At 44.5% G+C, this 20693-nt stretch overlaps 1 protein-coding gene across 1 annotated transcript in view; it reads left to right on the forward strand.

The window, feature by feature from the left end:
* Positions 1–12484: 12484 nt before the first annotated feature.
* ccdc162 (coiled-coil domain containing 162) overlaps positions 12485–20693 on the forward strand; it is a 176647-nt gene continuing 168438 nt past the window's right edge. Inside the window, exons 1-2 of the mRNA XM_087982991.1 lie at positions 12485–12556; positions 15039–15211. Of these exons, the coding sequence (XP_087839117.1) occupies positions 15075–15211 (137 nt within the window). The 5' untranslated portion in view covers positions 12485–12556; positions 15039–15074. The remainder of the gene's footprint in view (positions 12557–15038; positions 15212–20693) is intronic.

Genomic DNA, 20693 nt, shown 5'->3' on the forward strand with positions numbered 1-20693 from the left:
GGTCCTGCTAAGATTTGCTTTTCCAAAATGCAGCACCTCGCATTTATCTGATTTAAACTCCATCTGCCACTTCCTAACCCATTGGCCCATCTGGTCAAGATCCTAATGTGATCTGAGGTAACCCTCTTCTCTACACCTCCAATTTTGGTGTCATCTGCAAAATTACTAACTGTACCTCTTATGCTTCCATTCAAATTATTTATGTAAATGACAAAAAGTAGAGGACCCAGCACCGATCCTTGTGGCACTCCACCGGTCACAGGCCTCCAGTCTGAAAAACAACCCTCCACCACCACCCTCTGTCTTCTACCTTTGAGCCAGTTCTGTATCCAAATGGCTAGTTCTCCCTGTATTCTATGAGATCTAATCTTGCTAACCAATCTCCCATGGGGAACCTTGTTGAACATCTTACTGAAATCCATGTAGATCACATCTACCGCTCTGCCCTCATCAATCCTCTTTGTTACTTCCTCAAAAAACTCAATCAAGTTAGTGAGACATGATTTGACTATCCCAAATCAGTCCTTGCCTTTCCAAATACATGTACATCCTGTCCCTCAGGATTGCCTCCAACAACTTGCCCACCACTGAGGTCAGGCTCACCGGTCTATAGTTCCCTGCCTTGTCCTTACCACCCTTCTTAAACAGTGGCACCACGTTAGCCACCCTCCATTCTTCCGGCACCTCACCTGTGACTATTGATGATACAAATATCTCAGCAAGAGGCCCAGCAATCACTTCTCTAGCTTCCCACAAAGTTCTCGGGTACACCTGATCAGGTCCTGGGGATTTATCCACCTTTAATCATTTCAAGACATCCAGCACTTCCTCCTATGTAATCTGGACATTTTGAAAGATGTCACCATCTATTTCCCTACTGTCTATATCTTCCATATCTTTTTCCACAGTAAATACTGATGCAAAATATTCATTTAGTATCTCCCCCATTTTCTGTGACTCCACACAAAGGCCGCCTTGCTGATCTTTGAGGGGCCCTATTCTCTCCCTAGTTACCCTTTTATCCTTAACATATTTGTAAAAATCCTTTGGAATATCCTTAATTCTATTTGCCAAAGCTATCTCATGTCCCTGTTTTGCCCTCCTGATTTCCCACTTAAGTATACTCCTACTTTCTTTATACACTTCTAAGGATTCACTCGATCTATCCTGTCTATACCTGACATATGCTTCCTTCTTTTTCTTAACCAAACTCTCAATTTCTTTAGTCATCCAGCATTCCCTATACCTACCAGCCTTCCCTTTCACCCTTACAGGAATATACTTTCTCTAGGTTCTTGTTATCTCATTTCTGAAGGCTTCCCATTTTCCAGCCGTCCCTTTATCTGCGAACATCTGCCTCCAATCAGCTTTCGAAAGTTCTTGCCTAATACCATCAAAATTGGCCTTTCTCCAATTTAGAACTTCAACTTTTACATCTGGTCTAACCTTTTCCATCACTATTTTAAAACGAATAGAATTATGGTCGCTGGCCCCAAAGTGCTCCCCCACTGACACCTCAGTCATCTGCCCTGCCTTATTTTCCAAGAGTAGGTCAAGTTTTGCACCTTCTCTAGTACGTACATCCACATACTGAATCAGAAAATTGTCTTGTATGCACTTAAGAAATTCCCCTCCATCTAAACCTTTAACACTAGGGCAGTCCCAGTCGATGTTTGGAAAGTTAAAATCCCCTACCATAACTACCCTATTATTCTTACAGATAGCTGAGATCTCCTTACAAGTTTGTTTCTCAATTTCCCTTTGACTATTGGGGGGTCTATAATACAATCTCAATAAGGTGATCATCCCTTTCTTATTTCTCAGTTGCACCCAAATAACTTCCCTCGATGTATTTCCGGGAATATCCTCCCTCAGCACAGCCGTAATGCTATCCCTTATCAAAAATACCACTCCCCCTCCTCTCTTGCCTCCCTTTCTGTCCTTACTGTAGCATTTGTATCCTGGAACATTAAGCTGCCAATCCTGCCCATCCCTGAGCCATGTTTCCATAATTGCTATGATATCCCAGTCCCATGTTCCTAATTATGCCCTGAGTTCATCTGCCTTCCCTGTTAGGCCCCTTGCATTGAAATATATGCAGTTTAATTTATTAGTCCTACCTTGTTTCTGCCTGCCCTGACTGCTTGACTCACTTCTGTTCTCAGCTGTACCTGTCTCAGACCGATCTCTTTCCTCACTATCTCCCTGGGTCCCACCCTCTCGGAATTGCTTCCAATAAGGTCTTGGGGAGTGTTGCTGAACAAAGAGACCTTGGAGTGCATGTGCCTAGCTCCTTGAAAGTGGAGTTGCAGGTAAATAGGATAGTAAAGAAGGTGTTTGGAATGCTTTCCTTTATTGGGCAAAGCATTGAGTATAGGAGTTGGGAGGTCATGTTGTGGCTGTACAGGACATTGGTTAGGCTACTTTTGGAATGTTATATGCCATTCTGGTCTCCCTCCTATTGGAAAGATGTTGCAAAATGTGAAAGTGTTCAGAAAAGATTTACAAGGGTTGTAGGGTTCGAGCTAAAGGGAGAGGCTGATTAGGTGAGGCTGTTTTCCCTGGAGCATCGGACACTGAGGGGTGACCTTATAGAGGTTGATAAAATCATGCGGGACATGGATAGGGTAAATAGATAATGCCTTTTTCTTGGGGTGGGGGAGTCCAGAACTATAGAGCATAGGTTTACAGTGAGAAGGTAAAATTTTAAAAGGGACCTAAGAGGCAACTTTTTCACGCAGAGGATAGTGCATGAATGAGTTGCTAGAAAAAGTGGTGGAGGATGGGACAATTCCAACATTTAAAAGGCATCTAGGTATGTATATGAATCGGAAGAGTTTAGAGGGAGACGGGCCAAATGGGACTAGATTACGTTAGGATATCTGGCCGCCATGGACGAGTAAAACCAAAGAGTTCATTTACGTGCTGTACATCTCTATGACTCCATGACTCTATAATACTTTTCCTTAAATAAAGGGACCAAAATCGCGCTCAGTACTCCAGATGAGGTCTGAACAGTACCTTGTGCAGTTGCAGTAAGACTTCCCCATTCTCATACTCAAATACCCTATAATGAACATAAGAACTAGGAGCAGGCATAGGCCATCTGGTCCTTTGAGCCTGCTCTGATATTCAATAAGGTTATGGCTGATCTTTTCATGGACTTGGATCCGCTTACCGTACTCTCACTATAGCCCTTAATTCCTTTATTATTCAAAAAAGCTTTAAAAACATTTATGAAGTAGCATCAAGTACTTCACTGGGCAAGGATTTCCATAGATTTAAATTCCTGTGGGTGAAGAAATTCCTTCTCAATTCAGTCCTAAATCTGCTCCCTAATCTTGAGGCTATGCCCTCTTGTCCTAGTTTCACCTGCCAGTGGAAACAAGTACTACTTCTATTTTATCTCTTCCCTTCATAATTGTTTATGTTTCTATAAAATCCTCCCTCATTCTTCTGAATTCCAATGAATATAATCAGTCTACTCAGTCTCTCCTCATAAGCCAACCACCTCAATTCCGGAATCAACCTAGTGAACCTCCTCTGCACCCCCTCGAATGCCAGTACATCCTTTTTTAAGTAAGGAGACCAAAACTACATGCAGTACTCCAGGTGTGGCCTCACCATCATCCTGTCCAGCTACAACTGCTTTTAAACTCAATGCCTTTAGCAATGAAGGACAAAATTCCATTTGCCTTCCTAATTACTTGCTGTACTTGCAGACCAACCTTCTGTGAATGATGCACAAGGATACCTAGGTCCCTCTGCATAACAGCATGCTGCAACCTTTTACCATTCAAGTAATAATCCTTTTTAATGTTACTCCTACCAAAAAGGACAACTTCACATGTATTCCACCTGTCAGACTTTTGCCTACTCACTCAAAGTATCTATGTTCCTCCGCAAAGTTTCACAGTCCTCTGCACACTTCGCTCTGCCACTCGTCTTAGTGTCATCTGCAAACTTTGACACACGATGCATGGTCCCCAACTGCATCTACAGAGGAATCTCGATTACCCGAATACCAATTATCCGAAAATCAGATTATCCCAAGGAGATCTCGAGGTCCCGACGGAATCATTACATCAAAGTGTTTCCAACAATAATTGCATCTTTTGTTTATAGTGATTAAACAGGCACCATCTCCAAATGACTGACTGCCCACCCTCTCTCTCTATCCCCACACTTTCCCTTGGGTTCTACACAAGGGAGTACCCTAAACCCCTCTTCGTCAGATTAATCTCTCCAACATTGCCCTGTACAGGGCAAAGGTGGAACCTGTCTAAAAATGGCAATAAAACGTTGCGTGTGCGCGCTATTTGGAGACTTATCCCACAAAGGCAACTGCAGCAGTCTTGTTGTTGGTGTCCAGTCCAGCTGCCCCAGAGAGGGGGTGGGTGTGTATGGTGTTGGGGGTAGGCGGGGTGGTATTGGACGTGGTTTGGGGCGGGGTGTGTTGCACAAGGTTGGGGTGGTGTTGCGGGCTGGGGCGGTGTTGCACAGTGTTGGGGGTGGGGGGCAGTGTTGGAGGGGTGGTGTTGCACGGGGTTGGGGCTGAGGGGTGTTGCATGGGGGGGGGAGCGGTGTTGGATGGGGTTTGGTGCGGGGCCTCACCTGCTGTGTCCTGCTACAGTCTCCTGAATGGGGAGTAGACTTTAAAAACTCTGAGCCCCAGAGGAAAGGCATTTAATCGATGAACCGAATGATTGATTAGCCAAACGAAATAGTGCCCTCCCATCACGTTCAGATAATCAAGGTTCCCCTGTATATAATTTGTGAGTAATTGCGGTCCCAACACTGGTCCCTGAGGCACACCACTAGTCACTGATTATCAGCCAGAATGCCACTCATTTATCCCCACTCTTTGCTTCCTGTTATTCAAACAAACCTCTATCCATGCTAATACTTTACCCATAACACCATGCAACCTTATCTTATGCAGCAGCCTCTTGTGCGGCACCTTATTGAAGACCTTTTGGAAATCTAGGTACATCACATCCACTGGGTCCCTGTTGTCCACCTTGCTCATAATGTCTTCACAGAATTCCAAAAAATTAGTTAAGCCTGACCTGCTGTTCGAGAATCCATGCTGTGTTTGCCCAATGGGACAATTTCTATCTAGATGCCTTGCTATTCTTCCTTGACAATAGACTCAAGCATCTTCCCCAGTACAGAGGTTAAGCTAACTGGAATATAATTCCCCATCTTTTAATCTGCCCCCATTTTTAAACAGTGGTGTCACATTTGCTGTTTTCCAATCTGCTGGGACTGTCCCAGAATTTGAGTCCAACATTTCATTAACATTTCTGATTATCTGCTGCATCTGTGTTTCATGTACAAGTACTCCAAGTCACTTTGTGTTGCAAATTTTTGCAGATTGCGTCTATTTAAATAATATTCTGTTCTTTTGTTCTCTCTTCCAAAATGAACAGCTTCACGTTTTTTCAATTATATTCCATTTGCTAACTTTTTGCCCACTTATCTACCAAACTCTGTAATTTCTTGTTTTCTCCCCTTCTTAAATAGTGGGATGCAATTGCCATCCTCCAATCTGGACTGTCCCAGAATCTACAGATTTTTGAAAGATGACATGGTGGCAAGGTGGCTCAGTGGTTAGCAATGCTGCCTCACAGCACCAGGGACCCACGTTTGGGATTCTGGCCTCAGGAGTTCGCACATTCTCCCTGTGTCTGCGTGGGTTTCCTCTGGGTGCTTCGGTTTCCTCTCACATTCCAAAGATGTGCCGGTCAGGCAAATTGGCCATTCTAAATTGCCCATAGTGTTAGGTGCATTAGTCAGAGGGAAATGGGTCTAGGTGGGTTACTCTTTGGAGGGTTGGTGTGGACTTGTTGGGCTGACGGCCTGTTTCCACACTGTAGGGAATCTAATCAGACAATCAATACATCTACAATTTCCATGGCTACCTCTTTTAGTACCCAGGGAGGCAGATTATCAGGCCATGGGGATTTATCGGTTTTCAGACCCATTTATTTCTCCAATGATTTTACTAATACTAATGAATTTCACCTACTCCTTCTTAATAGACTCTTGGTTACCTAGCATTTCTGCATCCCTCACTATCAACATCCTGTGAATTACTATTGACCAGTAGCCTCTGGATGCAAGAGCAGGCCAGAGGCCAAGAGTTCTGAGATGACTTACTCACCTCTTGTTTCCCTATTGCCTGGTCACCATCTAAAAGACACAACTCAGGTGTGTGGTGAAATGCTGTCTATATGTCTGAATGATTACAACTCCAACAACATTCAAGAAGCTCAACACCATCTGGGACTAAGCAGCCTGCTTAAATGGCACGTCATCCACCACCTTCAACATTCATTCCCTTCACCAACAATGCATAGTGACAGCAGTGTGCACCATCTATAAGATGTTCTGCATCAATTCACCAAGGCTGCAGTGACAATACCTTTCAAACTTGTAACCTCTCCCACCTGGAAAGATGAGTATCAGGTGCTTGGGAACACCACTACCTGTAAGTTCCCTTACATGCCTTATACCATCCTAACCTGGAATTTTATCTCTGTAACTTCACTGTCACTGGGGCACCATCTTGGGGCACACTTCCTACCAGCACTGCGAGTTTCCCTACACACCAAGAAGTTCAGAAGTTCAAGTACGATGGCTCACCACCATTCTCCAGGGTAATTAATGATGAGCACTAGTTGATGTCCACATTCAATGAATTAATAAAAAAAACAGAAGTTATTTGTTTCTTCCATTAAATTACATTATCATGAGGCCACTGCCTTCCCCATTACTGTTTCTAGAAGTTTCTCCACCAGCAAACTTAAGCTGATTGTTCTGTAATTGCTGGGCATATCTTTATAATCTTTTTTGAACAGGGTGGTAATGTTTGCAGTTCTATCGTCCTCCAGCAACATCCTGAATTTAGGAAAGATTGAAAGAAAATTGCCAGGCTGACCACAATTTTCACTCTCAGTTTCTTCAATATCCTTGGAAGCATCTCATCCGTCCTGGTGCATAATCAACTTCAAGTACTCTAAAGGGATCGAGTTCCAGAATTTTGACTTAGTGACACAGAAAGAGCGATGATATATGTCCATGTCAGGGTGGTGAGTGGCTTACAGAGAAATTTGTATGACGAGATATTCCATATTTATAGAATCACAGAATTCCTACAGTGTGGAAGCAAGCCATGCAGCCCATCAAGTTCCCACCACCCCTCCGAAGAGCATCCCACCCAGATCCATAACCTATCCCTGTAACTTTGCATTTCTCATGGCTAATCTACCTTGCCTACACATCCCTGGACACTTTGAGCAATTTAGCATAGTCAATTCACCTAACCTGCACATCTTTGGACTTTGGGAGGAAACCCACACATACAGTCACCCAAGTCTGGAATCAAACCTGGTGCTCTGAAGCAACAGTGCCGACCTGTGAGTCACCATGTTGTACCATGTATCTGCTGCATTATCCTTCTTGTTGGCAATAGTTGAGAGTTTGGAAAGTGATGTCAAAGTAGTCTTGGTAAGCTTATGCAATACATCTTGTGAATGATACACACTGCTGCTACTGAGCATTAGTGATGGAGAGAGTGAATATTTGCGGATATGGTGCCAATCAAATGGGCAGTGCTTTTTTCTTAAACATTGTTAAGGTTCTTGAGGATGTTAGGGAGTTAGAGTCATAGAGCCATACAACAGAGAAACAGACCCTTCGGCCCAACTCATCCTGCTGACCAGGTTTCTTAAACTAACATAGTCCCATCTGCCTGCATTTGGCCGATATCTCTCTAAAGCTTTCCTATCCATGTACATGTTCAAATGTCTTTAAATGTTGTAATTGCATTCTCCTCTACCACTTCAGACAAGCAACTTGTTCCATATATGCACCACCACCTGTGTGAAAAAGTTACCTCCTAATACCTTTTTAAACCTTTCCCCACTCACCTTAAACCTATGACCTCTAGTTTTGTACTCCCTTAACCTGGAGGAAAGACCTTGGCTAATCATCTTATCTATGCCCCTCATGATTTTATAAACCTTTATAAGGTCACCCCTCAGGCTGCTTTGCACACAGCCTCTCCAGCTTCTCCCTATAATTCAAACTGTCCACCATTGTTCATCTATTTTGTGGCTTTTCCAGTTTAATCACATCTTTTCTATAATAGGGCAACCAGAATTGTGTGCAGTACTCCAAATGTGGCCAATCTGACCTCCCAGTCACTGCCCATTTCAATTCCCCTTCCCACTTCCTTTCCGACAAAACCATCGTTGACCTCCTCCTTTGCCTCATCTTCCACCTGGGCAGCCTATAGCCCAGAGGACTCAACATTGAGTTCTCCAATTTCAAATAACGTCCCTTCCCATCACCCGACACCTTCCCAGCCCCTTCTCCCTCCCTTCCATTCCTCTCATTGACCCTTCCTTCTTGCCACCAAAAAGATTCATTTCTCCCATTGACCAACCAGGTCATACCTTCTACCTGTGTTCACATATCCCCACCTCACCACCCTGCCCACCCCCTCACCACCTTTATCTATGGCTTCACCCACACCCACTCCTAGTCCTAAAAAGGGTTACACCTGAAACATTGACTTCTCCACCTCTTGATCCTGCCTGGCTTGCTGTGTTCTTCCAGGTAATTGAAGAAACAGCGGAAGATATTGGGCTTGGACATTATGAATGAATGAATGATTTTATTGTCACGTGTATTTTACAGTAAGAATACAATAAAATACAGTGAAAAGTTTTCATTTGTCGCCATGATTCTTGTCCATTTTGAATAATTTAAGACTAACAAAAAAAGGAGAGAAAAAAAAGGAAAGATAAACCTTAAAGAGGATCTATCATTTCAGAGCCAGCTTATCACCATTAATGATGCCTGCGCTGCCATCTCTCCCTCACCGCTTCACCACCGCCTGCTCCAGATCAAACCAGTGTCAAAGTCACTGATCCTCAGGTGCCATCTTTCACTGCTGGGCTGATACTCCTCCTCCATTGCCTCAGCATGACCTGCACCAGATCAACCAATGGCAGTCGCATCTCTCACCATCGGGCCCACCCCGTTGATGTTACTGTGATGCCCTTCTGCCACCACTTCACCACCACCTGCACCAGACCCAACCACAACGAAGTTGCTGATCCTCAGGCACCAACTTTTGTGGCTGGGCCTAATTTGCCAACATCGCCGCCACCAAAGTAACAGCTGCTGATTCCAGTGTCAGGTCCCGTGTTTGCCTCGGAAAAGTAAGTAAGCGATTGCTCTCTTCTGCGCTGGGCCCATTCGAGATCCGTGCTGGGCCCACACAAGGACCATGGCTAGTCCCATTTGAGGTCCATGCCGGGCTTGCTCGAGGTCTGTATTGGGCCCACTCGTGGTCTGCAGTGAGCTCTCACCACCACTGCTGCCCCCTGAGCTCAGAACAAGAGGTAAATAAAAATTTAGTGTGAAAAATATAAGAAATGGAAGAAAAAAGAAGAAAAAAGTGTAAATGAAAGCAGTCACAGTGCATGAGTTCTGCTTTGGAAGCCATGCTCCAACACCATCTTTTTCTTGTGTTGCCCCAATGAACTCCTGCAAGTATGTCCTGGAGCTACATTGATTGACCTCTAACTATCACAACCATCTTCGTCTCATGTGCCAGGTATGACTCTAACTATCAGAGAGTTTTCCCCTCATTCCCATTGATTCTAGTTTTGCTAGGGCTCCTAGTGCCACACTCGGACAAGTGCAGCCTTGATGTCAAGGGCAGTCACTCTCACCTCATCTCTAGAATTCAGCTCTTTTGTCCATCTTTAAATCAGGGCTATAATGAGGTCCCTGGCGAAGCTAGAACTAAACATCACAAAAGCAGGTTGTTGCTGAGCATGTGCTGCTTGATAGCACTGTTGGTGACAACTTCCATCACTTCACTGATGATCGAGAGTAGACTGATTGGGCTGGAATTGACATTGGATTTGACCTTCTTGTACACCAGACTTACCTGGGCAATTTACCACATTAGTGGGCAGATGCCAGTGTTGTACCTGCACTAATAGTTTGGGTAAGGATGCAGCAGGTTCTGAAGCTTCAGTACAATTGATGAACTGTTATCAGTGCCTGTAAACTTTGCAGTCTCTAATAACTTTGCTGTTTCCTGATATCTCATGGATTGAATTAAAATGGCTGAAGATTGGCATCTGTGATGTGGGAAGCTTCTGGGGGAGATCGAGATGGATCACAAACTCAGTATGTTGGCTGAAAATCTTTGCAAATGCTTCAGTCTTATCTTTTGTTGTACCGGTGATGTACTGGATTCTCCCATCACCAAGGATAGGGATATTTGTGGAGCCTCCTCCTCCAATATGTTATTTAATGATCCACCATTATTCATGACTAGAATATGGCAGAACTGCAGAGTTTAGATCTGATCCGTTGGTTGTAGGATTGCTAAGCTCCAAATATCACTGAGTCATAGAGCCGCAAAGTCATACAAAATGGAAACAGATCCTTCAGTCCAACTCTTCTATGCCGACAAGATTTCCCAAACTAAACTAGTCCCACTTGCCTTTGTTTGGCACATATCTCTCTAAACCTTTGTTATCCAAATGTCTTTTAAATGTTGTGGAGGAGCCAGTGTTGGACTGGGGTGTACAAAGTTAAAAATAACACACCAGGTTATAGTCCAACAGGTTTATTTGGAAGCAATAGCTTTCAGAGTACTGCTCCTTCTACAGCACTCTGAAAGCTAGTGCTTCCAAATAAACCTGTTGGACTATAACCTGGTGTTGTGTGCTTTTTAACTTTTAAATGTTGTAACTATACTGCATCTACCATGTCCTCTGGCAATTTATTCCACACTTAAACTGCCCTATGCATGAAATAGTTGCCCCTCAGGTCCCTTTTAAATCTTTCTCCTCTCACCTTAAAGATATGTCCCCTAATTTTGAACTCCCCCACCTGAGGGAAAGGACTCTTACTCTTCACCTTTTCCTTGTCCCTCATGATTTTATAAACCTCTTTAACCTATGCAAACAAGTGGTCCTGTTTGGTAGCTTCACAAAATTCATACCCCATTTTCAGGTAAGCCTGGTGTTGCTCCTGGTATACCGTCCTGCATTCTCCATTGAACCAGGTTTGATACCCGAGCTTGATCTGTTACAGATGTATCTGCAGCAGACAGATTAGTTGAGGATTAGGTCCAGTTATGTTGTTCTGGGGAAAGTAAGTGACTTGTATTTTCCTCACAACATTTTCCATCTGTTCTGTGCTACACAGTTCCATGCCGTTATTAGTGTTGGCAGTGCTTATCCATATTTCTTGAAGATTCACAAAAAGTTTGTGTCATTTTTCAAGAAATTAGAGAACACATCACTGGATTCAGTGGGCTTGCCAGAAGGTGATTGACAAAATGTTGTCTAAGAGACAAAAGATGGTAACCGGAGGAATGCGTGATGAGGCATCCAGGAATTTGAACACAACAAAGGGAATTTTAAGATCAAAAGAATTGCTAGCCATTGTAAGTCAGCTTGTAGACGGTAATAGGTGAAAGGGATTTGGTGCACGTTAAGATACCGTTGAGTTCTGGGTGAGCTCAAGTTTACAGAGGGTTGTAGGTGGTGAGCAAGCCAGAAGGGCATGGAATGGTTGAGTGAAATAACAAAAGAAATGACGAGGGTTTCAGCTGTAAACGGGCCAAGGACAGGAACAAGTCATGTTATTGAGCTGGAATTAGATAAACTCTGTGATGGTGAGGATGTGGAATAGGAAGCCAGCTCCGGTATGAATAGGAGGTGGGTTTTTTCCCCAACAGTCTGACCGGGACTCAGAAAGTAGCCAGGGAGACGGATAGTGTCGTTTGCTATGGCACAGCATGGATAATGGCTTCAGTCTTCTCAATACTGTATTTAAGTACTGTAAAGGGAAATTTCTCGGCATCTACTGCCGATGTGGCACAAGCAGCTACGCAACTTGGAAAAGGCTTCGAATTCGTTAGATAAAAAAAATGCTGAAGGACAAAAGGAGGCAGATCATTATAAACTGTGAAATTTTCACCCAACCAATGTAACTGTGCAAAAGCAAAATACCGTGAATGCTGCAAGTGTAATGCTTTATTTTAATTTGAACTTTGGAAGCCTAAACCCAGCTATTTGAATACCTGAAAGTGGGAATAATCTGACTGAAGACCATTTTTACACACTGTTCAGGTGCTGGATCTACCCGCAGATAACAATGCATCAGGAATCGCCTTCCTTCACTTATGTAACGTACGCGTTTCTATAGTTACAAATAGGCGAGTTTGAGGAGGGGCTGGGATAGTGAATAAAAAAACACTTACGCGTTACAAGGGCGTTAAAGGATAATGAGAGGGTAGATGCAAGGAGTTGTTGAGAGATGAATTGTGCAAACACATAAAGCAAAAGCTGAGCAGATTGGATGACTGTGAATGTTGATATTGTCGTCCTGGTGATTTTACACACACACACACCGTCCACTCCCCTTCCCCCTCATACATGGCTCCAACAAACACTCTCTCCGGCCAGACTTGCTCCTGGGTTTTTCACATCTGAGTGATTCAGCGTCTATCCAGGTTTGGAAAATGTTTTAGAAACAATTCTGGAAAACTTCTGATCGGCTAAGACCACGCTTAAATGCTGCTTTGCAGCGTCCTATTATATTCCTGTAAAAAAATCAGTTTAGCACTCGCTTCCTCATCTGGAAAGATGGGCTGTTTGGCTTCATTGACGTAGGAATTTGGATGAGGTAGACTCATTTTTAAAAAAACCCAAGGCAAATAGAGGCTGCTGAATTTGACTGATCCTTTGATTGTAATTGCTTGTAAGGGTGAAGAACCATATAATAAATAGCTCTTTAAAAGTAATTTCAAGTATGTCAAGAGATTTTACAGAATTATCTTGATTATCCTTTTCAACTCTGCGTTTAATCGGTTATATTTTGGTTCAAGAAATATTGAAATGTTCCCAGGTTGTTCAAAGGGATAACCCTGACTCGGTAGCAACACTTTCCTCAGAACCTCTGGATTCTGGTTTCAAATTCCATTCTAACACAAGGCGACATCCCAATTACAGTACTTTACACCCCTCTTTTTTTTATAGATTATTTAACTACATTGAACCATTGTGTTTCTATTTTCCTGTTAGCCTGGTATTGGCGCTAGGTCTCCTTACTCTGAAACCACCGTATATAAAATGGTCACAAGCTTTAGTCACATTATCTTACTCACTCTGTGTGTGTGTGTGTGTGTGTGTGTCCTGTCCACTATCATTCCGATTGCAGAAACTGCATTCTGGCACCAGTACCCTTTGCTTTAAGGGGGTTTCTGCCCCTTTCCCAGGTGGAAGTCTCATTGTAAGGGAATGCCAGCCAGTGAATTTTGTCCCCTCTTCAATGCCACCCAGATCCCAAGTTGTCCCCAGTATTGAGGATCCTGATGGGAATCGCCAGGGGTGGGGGTTGCGGGGGGTGGGTGTGAGGGGGGAGGGGGGAGGCAAGTGGAGACGTGGAGGTGAGGGCTTTAGGTGGGTAAATGAATGGGGGCAGTATTCAAGCGGTTGGGAGCAAGTGATCTTCCCTTGCCTGACACCACCCCTTACAGCTAAAGCTGCTGGAGATTCTGCCTGGTGTCCTGCCTCAGTCCTTTACAGAGAAATGTCCAGCAGAGGTGGGCGAGGTCCTTGTAGCGTTTAACATTCTAATTAAGCCCCTCAATGGATCAGCCACATCTTAATGAATAGTGGAGCAGGGTCAAGCAGCTGATTGGCCTATTTTTGCTCCTATTTCATACGTTTGCAATAGGTCCAAGGATCCATCGGCCAAATGACACCACCCGTCCCTGTAAAGTGGCAGGGGAGCAAAAGGTCTAGATTTTTGGCATAGTAGTGAGGGAGAATTATATGATCAGAGATGGCACTTTTTATTTATTAGATCACAGCTGTCTCTATCTGTTGTGTCGGTGCTCCTCCATTTTGAACACCATGTAAAAGACACTCTGTACACAAGGCCACAGAATGTACTCTGTTTAGGGGACTTCAATATCCACCATCAAGAGTAGCTTGGGAGCACAGATTTTCTGATGGATATACTTGCCCCACTGGGCATGCAATGGGTGTTGAGAGAACCAGTGAGACAGACACACCAAGTTGATCTGCCCTCACCAATCTGGCCATCACAAATGCACCTGCCCATTATTAGTGGAAGTATTCACTACATATTAATTGTAGAAGTGCAGCCTGTTTTCACACTAAGAATCCTGTCCATTGTATTGTCTGGCATGATCACTGTACTCATTGAGGTAGATTCAGAGCACATCTGGCAGATTAAAGCTAAGCATCCATGAGGAACTATGGGCCAACAACAGCAGAAGACCTGAAAACATTTGTTACTGGAGACTTGTGTTCCAGAACTAACATGATTACAAGAAAGAAGAGAAGCGGGAAGCCACTTGACCAACTAAACCCACTCTGCTATTCATTTCAATCATGGCTGTTCTGATTGTTGCTTTAGCTGCGCTGTCCTACCTGCCCCATAACTCCCTAGTTGAAAAAAAAATCTGTCTCTGTCAACCTTGAATGTACTCAATGACCCAGTCTCCACTGCTCCCTGGGAAAGTAAGTTCCTAAGACCAATGATCCTCTAAGAAAACAAACTCTTCCTGATTTTGTCTTAAATGAGAAATTTCTTATTTTTAATCTATGCCCCACAGAGTTCTAAGTGGTCTATTAATGGCTCTGTCATTAGGAATATCATGGTGTTATATTGGCACTCACTGCCTGTTTGTCTAAGACAGTCCCATCAGTTCATGGAAGGGCATGTTGACTTTGATTCACCCATTCCAAAGCAATATTCAAAATCACAACTTTTTGGCACGTTCGTCTATAATGAAAAGATAAGGCCTTTTGCCACATTTAATGCACATTTTGAGTTCTTGGGGAATGCCTGATATTTTTCAGGGTGAACACAGGAATGTAATCGATGATGTAACCAGTGCTTAGTTGCAAAAGTAAAATATTGGTACTTCAGTCAAAATTTTATCCTAATATTTGTTTGAACAGCACGTTTGTCTTCTGCTGTTAAATAACTGTGGAGCAATGGGAGATCTGTACAAAGTGTCTGCTACACCAAGAGTCCAGGCTTTGGAGAAAGAACTGGCTGGAGATCTGGCAGAACTGAAGCAAGAAATTGAAGAAAATGAAATATTACAGGGGACATCTACACGACCTTTCAGGTAATGTTTAGTCTTGTGTTTGTCCACTTAAAACATTTTAGGACTTGCACTGTAAAAAAAACTTCCATGTTTGCACAAATAAAGCAAGTAGGCCTGTTGGAGTAATGCCCTGAAGCACTACACAGGCAGTGATAGGATGTGGAGCAGAGATCTTCTGATCTCTAGCTATTTACGCAAAACAGAGTTAATTACATGATGGGTTTCATGTGATATCTCAGGAAGCCTGAATGGAAAGGAACATCATTTATTGTCAAACCATAAAAATAAATTTACTACTTGTGGCTTACACAGGCTCGTCCCAGCCTGGGACAGACAGTTCTGCTGACCTATCCCTGTGTCTGCTTCCCTTTTTTTATTCTAATAGAACGATGTCTAATAGGAATGTGCAGTGAATCAGCAGCATGGGTTAGAGGAGTTGATGTGTAGTCCTATAATCGACATAGGTTAGTTCACCTGATTTAATCATGCTAATAGCTGCTTTTAATTTATTTATCCTGGGATCAGAATACTTACATCATTAGAAAATGCTCAATGACCAAGTGTATTTATTTTCTGATCAACTTGGTCAGGGATGTCATGACACATCCCTGGTGGAGATGGAGAAAGACTCCTGACTCAGAGGTCGGGACACTCTCACTGTGCCACATGAACTCTTTGGGTCTGCTTTTTTAGTTATGTGTGGAGGTGCTATCACATGAAACTGAACAGTTTTTATCTCCATCACCAAATCACCATGACCATTTTTGTTTTTAACTATTAACTGCCAGCAGTAACCGCTGGTGTGGCCAATCAAGCAAAGCCCATAAAGGACATTGCAAGCCATGGAAGGTGAGGGAGAGGTAGGGAGAGTGGGAAGGGGAGAAATCTAAATGGAGTTGGATGGGGAGATAAGCCACTCTAACCCCCACGATGCCAACCTCTCTCTAAAGGTGCTCCCTCTCCAAGGCCACAAATGTAGTCGTGGAAGAGGGGCAGGCTGTCAGCAGAAATGACTCCCTCCATGGCCTGCTTCCTGGGCCTGTTTATAACTAGTATGGCCAGGCCTAGGAGCAGACCCATGTGGAGTTCCTCTGACTTGCCATTGGGTCTGCTTTCTATTTTTTTTACATCCAGAAGTGCTACTGCATACAACTGAATGTGTTTTTTCTTGCCATCACAAACTCACCTTGACTTCTTTTTGTTTTTAACTATTAACCACCACATAAATCATCCGGGTGGCCAATTAGACGTTTATATGCAAAGCCCATTACTGCTTTTTTTTCTGATCTTGTTAACCTATTTTCTAATCAGGTAGGTAAAAGCAAGGACTGCAGATGCTGGAAACCAGAGTCTAGATCAGAGTGGTGCTGGGAAAGCACAGCAGGTCAGGCAGCATCCAAGGAGCAGGAAAATCAACGTTTCGGGCAAAAGCCCTTCATCGGGAATAGAGGCAGGGTGCCTGCAGAGTGGAGAGATAAATGAGAGGGGGGTGGGTTGGGGGTGGGGAGAAAGTAGCATAGAGTACAATAGGTGAATGGGGGTGGGGATAGAGGTGATAGGTCAGAGAGGAGGTTGGGGAAGGTAGCAAAGAGTACAGTGGGTGAATAGGGGTGGGGATGAAGGTGATAGGTCAGAGAGAAGGGTGGAGTGGACAGGTGGAAAAGAAGATAGGCAGGTAGGACAGATCATGTGGGCAGTACTGAGCTGGAAGGCTGGAGCTGGGGTGAGGTGGGGGAAGGGGAAATGAAGAAACTGGTGAAGTCCACATTGATGCCCTGGGGTTGAAGTGTTCCGAGGTGGAAGGTGAGGCATTCTTCCTCCAGGCGTCAGGTGGTGAGGGAGCGGCGGTGGAGGAGGCTCAGGATTTGCATGTCCTTGGCAGAGTGGGGGGGGGGGGGGGAGTTGAAATGTTGGGCCACAGGGCGGTGGGATTGATTGATGCGGGTGTCCCAGCGAAGTTCACTAAAGCGCTTTGCTAGGAGGCGTCCAGTCTCCCCAGTGTAGAGGAGACTCCATCAGGAGCAATGGATACAATAAATGATATTGGTGGATGTGCAGGTGAAACTTTAATGGATGTGGAAGGCTCCTTAGGGGCCTTGGGTGGAGGTGAGGGAGGAGGTGTGGGCGCAGGTTTTGCAATTCCTGCGGTGGCAGGGGAAGGTGCCAGGACGGGAGGGTGGATTGTTGGGGGGCGTGGACCTGACCAGGTAGCCACGGAGGGAACGGTCTTTGCAGAAAGCGAAAATGGGTGGGGAGGGAAATATATCCCTGGTGGTGGGGTCTGTTTGGCGATGGTGGAAATGTCAGTGGATGATACAGTTTATACGAAGGTTGGTAGGGTGGAAGGTGAGCACCAGGGGGGTTCTGTCCTTGTTACAGATGGAAGGGTGGGGTTTGAGGGCGGAGGGGCGGGATGTTGATGAGATACGTTGGAGGGCATCTTTAGCCACGTGGGAAGGGAAATTGCGGTCTCTAAAGAAGGAGGCCATCTGGTGTGTGCTGTGGTGGAACTGATCCTCCTGGGAGCAGATACGGCAGAGGCGGAGGAATTGGGAATATGGGATGGCATGTTTGCAGGAGGTAGGGTGGGAAGAGGTATAATCCAGGTAGGAGTGGGAGTCGGTGGGTTTGTAAAAAAATGTCAGTGTCAAGTTTGTCGTCATTAATGGAGATGGAGAGGTCCAGGAAGAAATGGCGGGCTTGGAGGCCCTCGACCATGACCCCACCCCATCACCAAACCATCATCTCCCAGACCATACAGAACCTCATCGCCTCAGGAGATCTCCCACCCACAGCTTCGAACCTCATAATTGGAGAACCCTGCACCGCCCGATTCTACCTCCTTCCCAAGATCTACAAGCCTGACCACCCTGGCTGACCCATTGTCTCAGCCTGCTCCTGCCCCACCGAACTCATCTCCACCTACCTTGACACTGTCCTATCCCCCCTAGTCCAGGGGGGATACGTTCGAGACACCACCCACGCCCTCCACCACCTCCAAGACTTCTGTTTCCATGGCCCCCAATGCCTCATCTTCACCATGGATATCCAATCCCTCTACACCTCCATCCACCCTGACCAGGGCCTCCAAGCCCTTCGTTTCTTCCTTTCTCGACGTCCCCAACAGTACCCTTCCACCAACACTCTCATTCGTTTGGCTGAACTTGTCCTCACCCTTAACAATTTCTCCTTAGAATCCTCCCACTTCCTCCAGACCAACTATGCCTGTCTCTTTGTTGGCTATGTAGAACAGTCCATCTTCCGTGGTTACACCTGCACCACTCTCCACCTCTTCCTCTGCTACATTGATGACTGCATTGGCGCCACCTTGTGCTCACGCGAGGAGTTTGAGCAATTCATCAATTTCACCAACACATTCCACCCTGACCTTAAATTCACCTGGACCATCTCTGACACCTCCCTCCCCTTCCTGGACGTGTTTTCTTTTAAACTTTAACCTAATTTTTAAAATTTTTTAAAAAACCTATTTTTCTAATTGACCAGTTCAGGGAGATGTTATTACACACCTTTGGAACAGGTGGGACTTCAACCCAGCTAGGCAGGCCATTGCTTGTTACCAAGGAAACTCATATCCAGTGAGGTCCACAAGAAGTTCATTAATGAGTCCCTATGGATCTTGTCGGGATTATCACATCCAGCATCATTGTGAAGTCATTTAAAACTTCCATCCACTGGTAAATTTGAAGATACCATAAAGTTTTTTCCTAATTCTAAACAATTAATGACATAACTTTTGGCATCAAGGCAAGTGCAGGATGCACAATTGAACAAGTTAGTTCAAGTTATAGCCAGGCAGGAGGCAAACAATTTTATCAGAGTTCTGAAGAAGGGTCACTGGTCCTGAAACTTTAACTTTGATTTCTCTTCGCAGATGCTGCTAGGACTGCTGAGTTTTTCCAGTGATGGTTGTGTTTTTTTTAATCAAAGAGTTATAGTGAGAGGATGGGTAAGAGGAGCTGAGGCCACAGAAAGATCAGCCATGATCTTACTGAATGGCGGTGCGGGCTTGAAGGGCCAGATGGCCTACTCCTGCTCCTGGTTCTTATGTTCTTAGCCTGGCTCGAGCCAGAAGTACAGATCCTGGTCATTCTAAGGTTGAACCCATATACTATTCTGCATGGAAAACAATTCTCTACAGTAATTAACAATCTTCTGGATTATAAATAGTTGGACCTTTCTGTAAATCTGAAGGAAGTAATGAAACAATGGGCTAAATGTTACAAGTTTTCTGTCTGTAATCCCCAGGGTTGTTTATCCCCATGTCTCTTGGTATACCACCCACCATTTGTTGTTCATTGAGCTGAACTCTGGGACTGACTGTGGCCCAACACCTGACTTATTTGGACTCTGACTGGGGACTGGCTAGACCCCTGACCACACTCTCTCTCACAGATGCCCAACTGACCATAAGTGAATCCCATGTTTTTTTGTACTGGACCTGCCGGACTGACTGTGACACACTTCCTGGGTTGTAGTGACCCTCTTGGTCCTGAATGGATGACTGACTCATCGCCTGGAATATGCGCAAGAGTGAATGCTTCTCTTGATTTACTGCATTGGGCCTCCTGATTGACAGCGGCCTCCCTGGACCACCCTAAGTACTACTCCCCTTCGACTTTGAGACATTGTCATTTGGTTGAGGTGCATGCAGTGCATTTACTATGTAGGCTGCTGTCAGATATTGTAGGTGTGAGATTGATGTAGGAAAGTATCATAGCCAACTGGCTAAATAGCAAGCAACACAGAAGTACAGGGAGCCTTTGATGTCTGGTTAAGGACTCAAAAAGGCAAAGTGAGGTAAGGGTGTTATCAGCACCCAGGCAGTAGCAAGGTGAGTTGGCACTAAGACAGTGACTAGGCAGGCCTGAGATATAGTCTGGTCCAATCTGTGAGCATGGTCCATGTGTCTGCATACGCACTAAGTATCTGTGCAGCAGCTTTTCAATGATAGTAGCTGGTGCACTCCAAAGTGCAGCTTTAAGTGCAGAACTGCATTGTAAGCAAATAGGAGATGTGTGATGATGATGATGCATTGAGGATAGTACATGTTGGATGCCAATGCCCAGGTGTGTGCAGTTGCTGCCTCTGGAGCATACCCTATGATTTTGGTATGAGTTGTCCAAAATCGAGGTCTTGAGGCGAATGTGGTGAGGTGGAATCTCCAGGGGCCTGCTCTGACTTTCACATCGGAAATTTCAGTGTTTAGATTTTATCTGGTTAGTGGCTGCATGTTAATGAGGTGAGATTAGGTCATGATGAGGTCAATTGTGATTGATGTTAATAGACCTCATTTCAACATCAGGGAGTTGTTTGAAAATGCAACTATTTTATCTCAATGTCAAGAAGAACTTTACTCATCATCTCATCTGAATGTCCAAAATATTCCTCCAGGGGTCGTTGATCAGGGCCTGGGAAGATTCTACCCAATATTCCGAATTTCTGGAGTAGAGCAGAATTGATGTTAAAGTCTTCTCAATGTCGT

This window comes from Chiloscyllium plagiosum, unplaced genomic scaffold (assembly GCF_037043375.1).
Source record: "Chiloscyllium plagiosum isolate Xiang-an unplaced genomic scaffold, Cpla_swu_hap1 HiC_scaffold_3, whole genome shotgun sequence".
In the NCBI taxonomy this organism is placed as follows: domain Eukaryota; kingdom Metazoa; phylum Chordata; class Chondrichthyes; order Orectolobiformes; family Hemiscylliidae; genus Chiloscyllium; species Chiloscyllium plagiosum.